Source organism: Megalobrama amblycephala, linkage group LG10 (genome assembly GCF_018812025.1).
Source record: "Megalobrama amblycephala isolate DHTTF-2021 linkage group LG10, ASM1881202v1, whole genome shotgun sequence".
Classification (NCBI taxonomy): domain Eukaryota; kingdom Metazoa; phylum Chordata; class Actinopteri; order Cypriniformes; family Xenocyprididae; genus Megalobrama; species Megalobrama amblycephala.
Window position 1 is genome coordinate 29,483,497 of NC_063053.1, and position 13,975 is coordinate 29,497,471.

The 13,975-nt window shown below is 36.2% G+C and overlaps 1 protein-coding gene across 3 annotated transcripts in view; it reads right to left on the bottom strand.

Annotated features, from left to right (window-relative positions):
- The window catches only part of kcnh5b (potassium voltage-gated channel, subfamily H (eag-related), member 5b), a 60,315-nt gene extending 46,705 nt beyond the window's left edge, over positions 1-13,610 (bottom strand). Inside the window, exons 1-7 of one of the 3 annotated variants that reach the window (XM_048205701.1) lie at positions 13,460-13,604; positions 12,851-13,168; positions 11,585-11,708; positions 10,790-10,896; positions 9,177-9,305; positions 3,552-3,670; positions 1-371 (exon numbers count right to left, since the gene is read on the bottom strand). The exon at positions 1-371 is cut by the window's left edge and continues 22 nt beyond it. In XM_048205701.1, the coding sequence (XP_048061658.1) occupies positions 1-371; positions 3,552-3,670; positions 9,177-9,305; positions 10,790-10,896; positions 11,585-11,708; positions 12,851-12,923 (923 nt within the window). In that variant the 5' untranslated portion in view covers positions 12,924-13,168; positions 13,460-13,604. Of the gene's footprint in view, positions 372-3,551; positions 3,671-9,176; positions 9,306-10,789; positions 10,897-11,584; positions 11,709-12,850; positions 13,169-13,459 lie in introns of all 3 variants that reach the window. The other 2 variants (XM_048205703.1, XM_048205702.1) reach the window with 2 other exon arrangements.
- Positions 13,611-13,975: the final 365 nt, after the last annotated feature.

Consider the following 13,975-nt stretch of genomic DNA (forward strand, 5'->3'; position numbering starts at 1 on the left):
TTGATGATGTCATAGGGCAGACAGGACAGCAGGTCTATGACGAACCAGGTCTTCAGGTAATTCATCCTGATCAGCTTCGGATCCGAGATCACCTCCCCTCCAGGCCCGACGAACGTGGTGTGGAAGTTGAGCACGATGTCCACGAGGAAGATGACGTCCACAACGCTGTCCAGAACCAGCCAGGTGACGTTATTCTGTTTGGTCTTGAAGGAGACGTTGTAAGGGACCATGATGGCAGTGTAGAACGTCAAGATGAGGATGACCCAGTCCCAGGTGGTCTTAAAGGTGCAGTAGTGTAAGATGATGTGAGGTGGGGTCTTGGGGGCCTCCTGCTTATACTGAGGAAGGATGTCAGAACCCAGCTGAAGCACCTGAGAAAGATGAGTGAAAAAAAAGATAAAGGGATTGAAGGATCTGGGACAAAGAGGAAAAGTAAAATACCAAAATTGGAAAAGTAAAATAAATAAATAAATAAATAATTTCAATGACATTTCACTTTTTTTTTTCCGAAAATTATTATATACTGATCTTTATATTTATAGTTTTACAATAATTTATACATATTTTATAATTGAAGGGTTAGTTCACCCAAAAATGGAATTTCTGTAATTAATTACTCACCCTCACGTCGTTCCACACCCGTAAGACCTTCGTTCATCTTCAGAACACAAATTAAGATGTTTTTTGATGAAATCCAAGAGGGTTTTTATCCCCCATAAAGCAACCTAATTACCACATTCAAGGTCCAGAAAGGTACTGAAGACATCATTAAAACAGTCAACCTGACTGCAGTGGTTCAACCTTAATGTTATGTCGCTTCATAACATTAAGGTTGAACCACTGTAGTCACGTGGACTATTTTAACAATGTCTTTTACTGCCTTTCTGGCCCTTGAATGTGGTAAATGGTTTATGGGGGATAAAAAAAAACTCAGATTTCATCAAAAACATCTTAATTTGTGTTCAGAAGATGAACGAAGGTCTTACGGGTGTGGAACGACGTGAGGGTGAGTAATTAATGACAGAAATTTCATTTTTGGGTGAACTAACCCTTTAAGATCAACTTACAGCCTTTTATTCTTTTCAGCAGTGTTGGGGAAAGTTACTTTTAAAAGTAATGCATTACAATATTGCTTTACTCCCTAAAAAAGTAACTAATTGCGTTACTTCGTTACTTTTTATGAAAAGTAATGCGTTACTTTACTTTTGCGTTACTTTTTCTCACCGGGGCTGGGCTTGCTTGTTTGTTTGTTTTTTAATAACAACAAAAAAGTTCTATTTTTGGCAAAAAAAGCCCTTTCACACCAAAAATGAAATCAATAAGCCTCAGGCTGAAGGAAAAGCATATTTACACCTGTACAGTAGAGGGCGCAGCTCAAACAAATCTTTCAGATGTGCTGTCGTTCTGGATTTAAGAAGAATAGGATACAGGAGAAGGAAGTTCTAGTTCTTATTTCTAAATCTAATCTAAAGTATTTCTGATAATTAGTATGGCTGAATTAGATATATTGAAGGTCAGCAGCAAAGACATTGGTTAATAATTGAGATTAAATACATAAAGTATATTTGTGTAATTTAATATAGTGAATTATTACAGGTTTGCAAAAATTCTGAGATTGCATTTCACTGATTTTTTATTCATTTTGAGAAATACTGAATGATTTCGTGCAAGTGAGATGAGTAAATGCATGTTCACATTTAGTCTAGAACTACAATAACCATCATGCTTACACAGCGCACACAATATCTCTGCACTTTATTTCTCTAAACATGGGGACAACATGTCAGTCAATAAATGTGAAAAAGTAACTTGCGTTACTTATTTGAAAAAGTAACTTAGATATTTTGTTGTAAATTGGAAAAGTAATGCGTTACTTTACTAGTTACTTGAAAAAGTAATCTGATTACGTAACTCAAGTTACTTGTAATGCGTTACCCCCAACACTGCTTTTCAGTACACAAGAAAAAAAATTGGTGTAGAATTTGAAACAATTTTTATACTTTGAAAGAATTTGCCAACAGAAATTGCTAGTAAATTTTCACAAATAATCACAAAGAAACATAACATTTCAAGTAACACATTGAATTAAATTTGAATGTTTTTAAGTAGAAATGCTGAAATAGTATTTTCTTGTAAAACATACTCCAATACTCATTGTTTTGTTTACAACTTTGAAAAATCATTTTTACATTGTACTTTTGAAATCCCTAATAAGAAGATTATCTTAAGGGACAAAAGAGTGAGTGAAAATGAAATGAAATATAGAGGGCCCTCAGGAAAAAGTGTGTTTGTTTCAATATTAATTCTAGCTCTTGCTAATTTCTGTTCTTCCCTGGACAATACACTGTTTGCTGTATATTATGCACGTTTGTATAAACAGAACACAAAGTTTACACAGAGATTTAACAGAATTAGCTCTCAAAGAGTCAATAAAGAACATAAGATGATGGAGGGAGAAAGATTGTTTGAGATCATATATAAATCTGCACCATTTTTAAATTGTTGATTGTAAAAATATGCAAGAAAAAAAGACCAAAAACGGTGGCACATTTTCAGTTACATTTTGAATGCTAAGAATTCTGTCAGTGTAAGTCATAAGGACATCTTTAATTTTAAATGTAAACAAGAAAAAATATGTTTACAAAGAATAATGTTTACCAAAAAAAATCATTAAGAAATCAATGCCAATCAAAGGTTCAGAACAAAAAGGTGCAATCTATCATCTATCTATCATGCAAACAGCATCTATCAAATTTGTGGCAAAAATGACTAGTCTCTTATTTTCTTTTTAATAAAGGTGCAAAAATCAAGGTCACATTGAGGCACAGGATGTGAAAGGAGCCAATTTTGGGGGATTTAAAAGCAGAAATGTTCAACATATGATTTTATATCAATTGTCCTGCTAAATCTTGTGCATTATTTGAGCTGTAAACGTGTATTCATCTTTACAGTTATTTAGGGTTTTAGGCATTTTAATTTTATATAATTTCACAAAGAAATAGTTATCACTAAAATCACACTAAAACTGTATTAACAAGTAATTTTACTTTCAGAACTGTATTTTAACATTTACAGATTGGCCCCATTCACTTCCATTATAGTGCCTCACTGAAACCCAGATATTAGTACTTTAGCACACACAAAATTATTAACTGACACACAAAAAAATAACACATTTCCCTCCTCTTTAACACCATCACATGACAGTGACAGAGCAGTAAATGACAGATGAGAAGAGCAGAAAAGAGAACTGGGGTTATGACACACACACACACACACACACACACACACACACACACACACACACACACACACACACACACACACACACACACACTTCTCATCAGTGTTAATTATTAATAGCAGCTTCTGGCAGTCAACCGTAGACTTCTGCTGTCCAACAGACACGTGTGAGATTGCGTTACAGCAGCGTCCTGTGTGTGTGTGATTCTATTACAAGTTTGTCCTCCGTGAGATGAAGTTTTGCATAACCTTGTACTATGCAGTCAAGGATGTAAGCAAATGCTGCCTCTGTGTGTGTGTGCGCTCACCTCTGCGAGTCTGGACTGTTTGTGCGAAGTGATGTCGGTTCTGCTCACGGGCGTGAGTTGCTGAATGGTGCTTTTGCTGTTCGTCAACGCTCGAGTCAAACGTGCAAACTTGGTCCAACCTACAAGACACATTTAATATGCTTAATGAAAAGCACTACACAACTGAACTGAATTCACATGCAATGTGTTCATACAGGAATACACATTACATGTGTCTTTCAGTTCAATTCAGTTCAGTTGTGCAGTGCTCTTATTAAATAATCTACACAAATGAAACTCAATTCAATATTTTGCTTTCAGAAGGTTCTGCACAACTGAACTGATTTAAAAATGTTTCAAAGAGCATGTTGTGCCTTATTGTGAGCAAGAATCTGATATTTAGTACAAAAAAAGTTCACAAGCTCATTGTCACAAGTTATTAATCACCAAAAAGTGGAGAATTTAAAATAAAATAAAATAAATATTTATATATAGTAAGGTTCAGTAAAGATTTTTTTTATGTTTTTGAAAGAAGTCTCTTATAGTCACCAAGGATGTATTAATACAGTAATATAGTGAAATATCATTACAATATATAATTATATTATTATATTATATTATATTATTATATTATTATATATAATAAAATATTATTTAAAATAACAACTTTTCACTTTAATGTATTTTACAATGTAATTTATTCCTGTGATCAAAGCTGAATTTTCAGCATCATTACTCCAGTCTTCAGTGTCACATGATCCTGCTCAAACATTTCTTATTATATCTATTATTATTATCAATGTTTAAAACAGTTGTGCTACTCAATAGGGGTGTAACGGTACATGTATTCATCCCGAACCATATGGTATGGACGTCACAGTTCAATTCATACAGTCAGACGACGAATACAGTCAGTCACGGGCGATTCACACTCCAGTCCAGTAGAGGATGTTCACGGTAATGCAACGCTGTTTGCTAGCCACCACAACAGGAAAAAGCACAGTAGAACAACAGACGATCTAGGGGCTGCATCCAAAAACTTAGGCTGAATCCCAAATGGCACACTTCTATGCACTTTCAGTCTTGTGGATTTACAATGGCTGCCGCATACGCGTGTTCGTTAAGTCCACAAGACTGTAGGGTGTCCCATTAATCATTTTAGATTTCAGAAGGGTGCTCCTGAGTGCCCCCTTTGCGGCCGCTATGCACCCTCGATGCGCACTTCAGCTGAGCCCGCAGTTTGTGAGCTACGCAGAGGACTTTACCCAGCAGTCAAAGCAGCATTACGTCACGAAAGTGCGGACTCAGAGGAAGACCATGAGGGTTTAGGGTGTCATTTGGGATTCAGACTTAGGCAGCTGACTTGTTGCCGCGATGCCTTATTAGACAATGACTCAGCAGCAGTGTTGGGCACATTACTTTAAAAAAGTAATTAGTTATAGTTACTAGTTACTTCTCACAAATAGTAACGGAGTTAGTAACTGAGTTACATCATTATAAAAGTAACTAATTACCAGGGAAAGTAACTATTGCATTACTTAAAAAAAATTAAAATATGTCAAATAACTTAATGCCCCCAATATTAAATATAAGTCTAAGAATAAATTATTCTTGAACCGACTTGTGACTCATGATCCGCTCTTTCTTATGAAATATCTCTGTAATGTACATAACCTGTTGGTAGCCACTAAAGAAAATGTAGTTTCATATGTATGTTTAAATAGTCCTATGTTATGTTTTAAATTAATTTACTTGATTATGAAAAGTGAACAGCATGAGTAAGATGCATCATAAGAAGCGCAATATATCGGGAGTCATGGAGTGGGTCAGACATGATTTTAAACACTTCATTAAGTTTTGTTTGGTAGAAAGCCTTCCTTTAAAGTGAATTTCGTTTTGTAAAAATTGTATCTTAATTTTAATCAATGTTTCATTAATCAATTGCCTGGATTTAATAAATAAAAAGCAAATATAGCAGACAATATAATCATGGCAGGCGCGGACGCGATCACTGGCGCGTGAACTGGAGCGCATCTTACTGGCTAGAGAACCGAAACTCAGCGGCTGCTTGCCTCGCAGACAAGAGAAATATATCTATAGAAAGCTTGAAATATCTAAAAACGAAAAGAAATAGGCTACTCTGATTATGTAGCCTAATCCGAATGAAATGTACATTCTCTCTCTAGGCACGTCCAGTATATGCGGAGATGATGAGAGTCTGCAATGTCAACTTCATCTTCGCAGCCAACACTAATTAAGAAAACATTACTTTATTAATAAACAATTAAAATGTCTCCTTGCTGTTTTTTGTCATATTCATAATTATTACTTTTGCCGGTTCTTTATGGCAAGCTATATGCGTGCGCTGGAGTGCATAGTATAGCCTATATAACATAAACGCTCATTATTAGTTTATTCTCTCCAGTATTTAAGAAATTAAATTAATATAAATGTGATTAGTCAACTAATGGCTTAAATGAATAGCTACTAGTCCAGCATGTCACAAACGGTATTCTGGTTTGAGCTCGCGCTCAGCTCGCATGCTCACAGACACACACAGAGCATCGTTCATTATTATCAGTTTAAAATTAGCCTATATTCGTGTAGGCTATGACTAACCGCAGCACACACCAGAGAAAAATATTTGCAGGTCCTGTATGGCTGAGAGAGAGGGCTACTCGGATGAAAACTGCATCAGTGAGCTCAATTATAGTAACGCAGCATTTTTTTGCCAGTAACGGTAACGGCGTTGTAACGGGAGAAAAAGTAATTCGTTTGATTACTCGTTACTGAAAAAAGTAACGCCGCTATTCCCATCACTGCTCAGCAGACAGCATTTGTGCATGAAGGTACCTCGCGAAACTGATTTCGGACAGGCTTCTGAGGCAGCGTACCAGTTTAATAATCTTTATTAGCTTATATATTCATCATATATGTTCATTAAAGGTGCTAAAGAGGATGTTTTGTTTTATACATTTTTGCAATATTATTTGAAACTGTCTTTACTAACTGATAAAAGACTATTTATTAGGTGAACTGAAAGTAATAATATTAATATACATAATCTGTGCACGAGGTAAGGCCTTAAAAACATCAGCCAATCGTTTACGCGATCATCGCGTAAACGATTGGCCCTCTGGCTTGTCAATCACTGCCATGATGATCCATGTGAGAGACGCGCGGCTGCGCGCTCCAGTAACTTTCCACACTCCACAGGCGCTGCATGCAATGTTTTTGTCAGGAGACAGGAGTAACAACTGCAGATTATGAGTTACCTGCGGTGAGTCTGACATAATGAATCCACGGCTTTAAGTCACGCATACACTTAACGATTGTAAGGCCGATTATGAATGTAAACTGATACTTATGACTGATCGCGCTCAAACGCGTCCAGTCAGAGCCAGTTGCTTTCAGTCTGCGATTACAGTCGGTGTTCAAATTCCATGTGAAAGTATATAAATCTGCTTCAGGAGCAGGAAACAATCGCTGTATGTTGAGCATAGTCAGAATGTTTTAGCTAGTCGTTAAATGTGTGCCCGGCTTAATAACACAGCGAATGCCGGTGGTAAACACTCGTGTTCCGATACTCGTGCACGAGTTTAATTATTTAATATGTTTAAATAAATTTGTCATGAAAACAAGTTATGGCAAAATGAATTGGAGTAATAATGTTATAATTATATTTAGAAGTTAATGCAAAACCTGGCTTCTGTCTAGCCTTTTTTTATTTTTTTATTTGAGTGTTAATTATTATATCTTAAAATAAATAGCACCTGAATTTAATAGTTTGGGCTCTGTTGTTAATTGCAACCTTTAATATTACAGTAATGAGCAAGAAAGGGCTCCCTGTACATAGTTTACAGCATTAGCTGAGATTTTTTTATCCTTAAGAAAATGTAAATTATAACTGAATTTATTTAATAAGAGAGAGAATTTGTTAAATAAACCACTACTTAATAAAAAAAGAAGAAGAAAGAAGCAAATGTATGTTTAGTTTTCTCCCCCTGCTGTACCAAATCCATACCGAACTGTGACTTCAATACAGAGGTATGTACCGAACCGGCATGTTTGTGTACTGTTACACCCCTACTACTTAATATTTTAGTCCAAACCATGATACTTTTTTTTTCAGGTTTTCTTGTTGATCTCACAGGAACTGTTCATATATATATATATATATATATATGAACTCAGCATAACATAAGTCCTCTGTGGCTCAGATATGACTCAGCAAAGTTCTTTATGTTGTGTAAAATTGGAACAAATGTTTTTGCTGTCACTCCTGTAATGATCCTGCAATGAAATATAATTGCTGAAACACTGTCTGGAGCCATTTCAAATCTCTCTCTCTCTCTCGCTCTTTGATTCTTGTGTGATTAAAGCTCATCTCACACACACTGGTGAATCTGATGCAAACATGCTCAAGTCACACTTCACCCTAAAATCATTTAGTATAAAGAAAACTAAGCCTATTTTTAGGATCATTAAAATTTCTGCACTATAAAATTTTTTTCATGACAGTTTTACCTTAAAATCCTCGTTAATGTAACAATCCCCTTTATTCTCAAAAGTGATTCTCATTACTGTAACAGTAATTGTCTAATTGTAAAGAAAAATTGTCATTAAAAATAGGCTTCTAAAAATAATTTCTAGAAGTAATTTCTAATTACTTTGTTTTGATTTTGGGTTGAACATTGACCTGGACTTGTTTGAAACAGGTTTTGTGAAATTCACCCACACACACCAAAGCAAAATTACCATGTCTGCACTATTGGAAGTTTTAGAAACAGACTCTATATAACATTTTCCAGCTCAATAAACAAGCCCCCAGCAGACACACACATACGTGCTTGAAAATAACACTTGTGAGTGAGTGCCAAAGGAAAAATCTAGCAATGCTTGCCAATCATAAACAAATATTTATTTATATGACATAAGCACATTAGAGGAAGTGTTTATCTGTCAGAACAAACTCAAGTCCAACAAGTACCATGGGCACGTCTGTGTCTGTGGCTTTCAGACAAGTATCTATTTTGAATGCATCGCTGACACTACAAGTGTATTATTGTACAGTGCATGTATATAGGTGTAAAACGCTGGCCAAAAATGTATATTTACACAAAAACCGACCAGAAACCGCAACTTTCAGATGCCATCTTTCTTTTTCTAGCTCAACTGTCACAAATCGAACACATAGGATTGTGGGATATCACAGATGTATTCTTCGCTGCCTTCAAAAATCAATCAGATGAAGGTATCTCAGGAGACAGGAAGTGAAGCTAACTTTTGATTCGGACATGCCTTGATGCCTTCCTACCTTGAAATGCATCCTCCAAAGGCAGCATTTTTAACTTTTTGGATGCAGTCTAGATATGTGTGTAATCTCTCAACCAGTGTTTCAACCACGGAAAGACATCAATAAAACAGCCTGAGAATAATATCTCACATAGCATTACATTGACCTCAGGCAAGTTATTTAGTCCACAGCATGTTAGTTGACTAGAGAAATGAACTCTAGAGAGGAGCATTTCACTAAATATATGTACTTTATTAGCTTTCAGACAAGTATCTATTTTGAATGCATCGCTGACACTACAAGTGTATTATTGTACAGTACATGTGTATATATATAGGTGTAAAACTCACCTCTGGTGCTTTCGTCTTCAATAGGCTGTTTAAAGACAGTGATGTCCTTAAATGTACACAGGAACAGAACCACTTTGTCATTTTCATTTCGGATTGGTGCAATCTGCATGTAGAACCACACCGGAGTTCCTGTAAGGTCAGAGGTCAAAGTCAGCATCATCACACACAATTTCTGACAGCACCATGCATTAAATCTTTAGTTCAGAGCCTTTTCATATTAAGTCTTCAAACCAATGTTGATGAAAATATGCTCCTGTATTTATTAACTACAAAGCAGACCCGTTATAAACCCGAATACACGCAAATTAATTACATGAATTGATAAGTGTACTATCAAAGTAGTAATAAAGATGTTTGTCATCATAATGATGACAGTAACACATACAAAAGTAGTAGCTGTTCTGTGCTCCAGCACAGTTAGCGCTTGCACTGCATGCGAACCGCACTCAAACCCAACCTAACCGCGCCCTGGCCCACCTCTTCCAAGTGGGCCAGGGCCGGCGAAACGAACCGCGCCCGGGCACGGAACAGAGCGATCACACTTGTCAAACGAACTGGGCTTTGGGGGGGGGTCAAACGTGCTCAGGCACGGTTCAGAGCGCCTAGTGCGAGTACACCGTAAGCCAGGATTAGGCCTTAGTTCAATTAGAATATTTAAGCAGCTTTAATAAAATGCCTTAGATAGAAACATTACTGGTGTGCATCTTGAGACAAAACAAAGGCTCTGACATATTTTAAGATATGTCAGTGCAAGTTACTTTCAGTTAAAACAGCTCAAACATGCATTTTAGTCTAGGACTAGCCTTGTCTGTGAAACCAGGGGATTGTGTTTTAATGGATAACAATAAATTCGGTCCCACTTTATATTAAGTGGCCTTAACTACTATGTACTTACATTTAAATTAATCATTTGATACAATGCACTTATTATGTACATACATGTTTTTACATTGTACTTATATTTTAAAAACACCTGCATGTAATTACATCTGTAATTAATTTCTGTAATTACATTTATAATTACACTGTTGACCCATCCCTTACACCTTACCCCTACCCATACCACCAGCGCTTCCCCTAACCTTACCCGTATCACACCTCAATAGCAACAAAAGTGTTTTGCAATTCAATCTGAACCCAATAAGTACACTGTACTTATTTTTTGATGCAAGTACATAGTAGTTAAGGCCACTTAATATAAAGTGGGACCAACTAGGGTAACTAAATTACTAATAGTTAAGCACCAAATCAGCATATTAGAATGATTTCTTAAAATTCAGCTTTGCCATGACAGGAATAAATTACATTTTAAAATATATTACAATAGAAAACAGTTATTTTTAATTGTAATAATATTTTACAATATTAATATTTTTACTGTAAAAAGAGACTTCTTTCAAAAACATGAAAAAAAATTGTAATTATTTCAAAATTGACAAGTAGTTTACATGGAAAAGTTTAATACTGTTTGTTCAGATATTTCATTTTGTGTAATATCTAGTAGTTCTTTCAGTCAGCATGATTTTTTATTGTTTAGAACACCTCAACTAAACACTGTAAGAAACTTTAGAGATGTTAGTCAGTGTATATTTGTTTGTTTGAGTTCCACTTACTGTTCTTTCTGTACAGCAGCACTTCAAAGCAGTTGGACTCATAGTTGTCAAAGGCCTGCCTCACCTTTTCTATGGTCTTCTTGTCTGTCAGCTCCCCATACATAAAACTACAAACAGAAATTATTCACACAGTGCATGGTTTTTAAGTCATTATCCCTCTCTGAATTCATTTTCACATTTTGCCAACATAAGTGGTTCACGGTCATATGTTATAAAGATTAAAAGATTAGAGATTTTCTGAAATTTATGTATACCTCACCCCTGAAGTAAAGTGTATCCGATTATGGCATCTTAACTTGTTTGTTTCAGTTGCAGTCACAGATAATATCTTATTAATGACTTAAAAAATAGACTGTCTGTTGTTAGCATGGCAGGAATATGCCCTAAAGTGTGGAATATATCAGTATATCTGTGGCTCAGCACTTTATGAAACCCACTTATCGAAATTAGATTTTTTTTATATATCACAGTACGACAATGCACTGCCAGATCATGGCTGGGCCAAAAAGATACTCTCATCTATTTAAATTTGAATTCCATATACCTAATACATCATATATATAACACTAGATTTTAGGCAGAGGGAAAGTGATGTAAAACCCCTAAGATCATGACATCATCACTTGTTTTTATTGCATTGTATCCACATGGAGCCACAACAAATCATTTAAAGCTTCTGTCTTAAATTGTAATATTCAACAGGCCCCTTAAGGTACTGCAACACGAGAGATCTTCAATACAGCATGAACCGTGTAACATCGACAGATTTCTATCGTCACGTGTACGTCCCCTCACCTGCATGTGCTGCTTTTCTGCATGACCTCTGCTCTGTGGTATCCAGACAGCTTGCAGAAGCCGTCATTACTGTAAACTACAGGCCAGTCCACAATCTGAGCGTTCCCCAGCAAGAAACTTGTCTCTGAATGTTCAGAGAAGATGATAAAGTATAAAAGAGAGAGCAGGAATTAGTGTTCTGACACACTCAGTATATTACTGTCACTTATCTAGCCCTACTGTAACATGTGGTGTACTCTCTATAAAAATGTAGATTTAAACCTGAAAAATGTAGCCCTTCTGACCACATAAAGTGTCTTATATACTATAATTCTCAGATTCGGTTTGTTTGTGATGCAGACAGCAAACCAGACACAAACAGCATTACTGTGACAGGAACTAGGAGATGTTGCCCCCTCTAGTGGTCATAAACGCAACAGTCCGCAATATGCAACAGTTCTCTCAAAACCACCAGGCCGACTGCATACGAGTCCTGATGTGCTGCTGGCGCAGATGTGTGGAGTGAAATTACTGTATATTGAGAGCATTTTTAATCAACTGAACGAGAAATGCGCAATTATATTAAATTTGTAATAATTAGTACTTTACAATGATTTAGTCAATTGCGGCTGCTTAACGTTTTATATAAATTTCTCTAGTGGTAAAAAAATACTGTAGCCTACTCTTTTTTTTATAAAAAAGAACGAAAAATCACCTAACTCAAAACAATAAATGCAATTCGATAAATAAATATAATAAATAAACATACTAAATAAATACTGTCTGTAAACAAAGTCTGCAGTGCTGTAAGAAATTAATGTTTACTAAATTACAAAGTGAATTTGCAATGACGACTGCTTTTTCAGATGTAAGAGATCTTAATACATGAATACTGACGAATGAAGTTTCTTTATTTTTACTTGTATTTTAAGTTATCTTCCAAAACACCTCTATAACTCAAGAACAAATATCATTATGTATTTAAAAATGTGCCCAGCTCAAGAGAACTGCACTCACTAAAATATAAAGAAAATTTATGATCAAATAAAAGAAAAAAAATCACGAAGTTAAAGCATTAAACATTACATTACAGCGTCCATGTTTTACATCTTAAATGTAGGCTAATATGAATATCTAATTACGAATAACTACACAAAAGCAGCTCCACATTAATTACATGTTTTTAGTTTGAATTTCTGACTACTCAGTATGTAAATGCAGAGTAACATGGACACTGTAACTATAAGTGACCTAATGCATTTCAGAAACCATAAGCGTGCTCCTCACCACTCGAGCGTCTGACGATATTCTCCAGGAAAGTGTTTTGCGGTGCCACCAGCCCTCTCTTTCCCCCGGGCATCGTGCGTCTGTGGCTCTCGCGCTGCTCTCGTCAGGTGGGCACTCTCTGCGCGTGGAATCTCTACCGGCGGAGCGGGGAGGCTCATGGTAACGTCGCGCGCTGGCTGGCCGGGAGCTTCTGTGTGCCACCCGCGCGCGCTCTGGGCTCAAAGCGACAAGTCGGTGGGCACGGGGAGCTCCCCGCGCATGCGCAGCTGCACCTGGGGATCTCCAACTCCAACGTCGAGCGCGTGCCCAACAACTCCACTGCAGAGGAAAAAACAAAGCGTTATCAAATCTCTTAAGTGATATACTATAATACTCGACTTTACTGTAAAAAGTACCATAAAGCAGGAGTGTAGTTTGCCTGGGGAAGGTGGCTTATAATACCTTTTTCCCCACAAAAACCAAAACAAGCAAGTACAGCACCCCAATATTTATACCATGGTTAATGGAAACAGAAGCAGGCTATTCATTTATTAAAAATCTATCGTGCGTTCTAAGCTTTTATTATTTCGCGTACGAACTGAACGGACTAATGAGTGGCGCGCGAATTACCGTAGGCGGGTAGGCGCGTTCACCAGCGCTCCAAAAGTGTGATAAGATATGCGCGAGCCGTTCCTATCGCGACGCTGATGATAAAATGTGCAACCCATTTGAATTCTATTGAGAATTTAACAGTTTAAAACGCTATGGAGAAAGTCAAACATGATCTATACAGACACATAATAAACTAAAAAAAGACTGATATAAAGAGGAGAAAACATCATAGCACCAACATAGATTAGACCACCTTTACTAGAATTTATTACGTTCTATTGTATTTATTGTGGTAAATCATGACTAACTTCTTGTTAAGAATTTATAACCGATAATAAAGAAATAGATTTTTCACTAAAGATTTATATTACAACTCTGGCATGTTGAGGTTGTTTCTAAATGTGTAGGTTGCTATTTTTCATATCAAATGCTATAGATAAAAAAAGAAAGAAAGAAAAAAGTTAACATTGGCCTAAGCATAATGAGGAGCCATCAATAGTCTTACCTGTAATTATATCCTTATTGTAACAAATG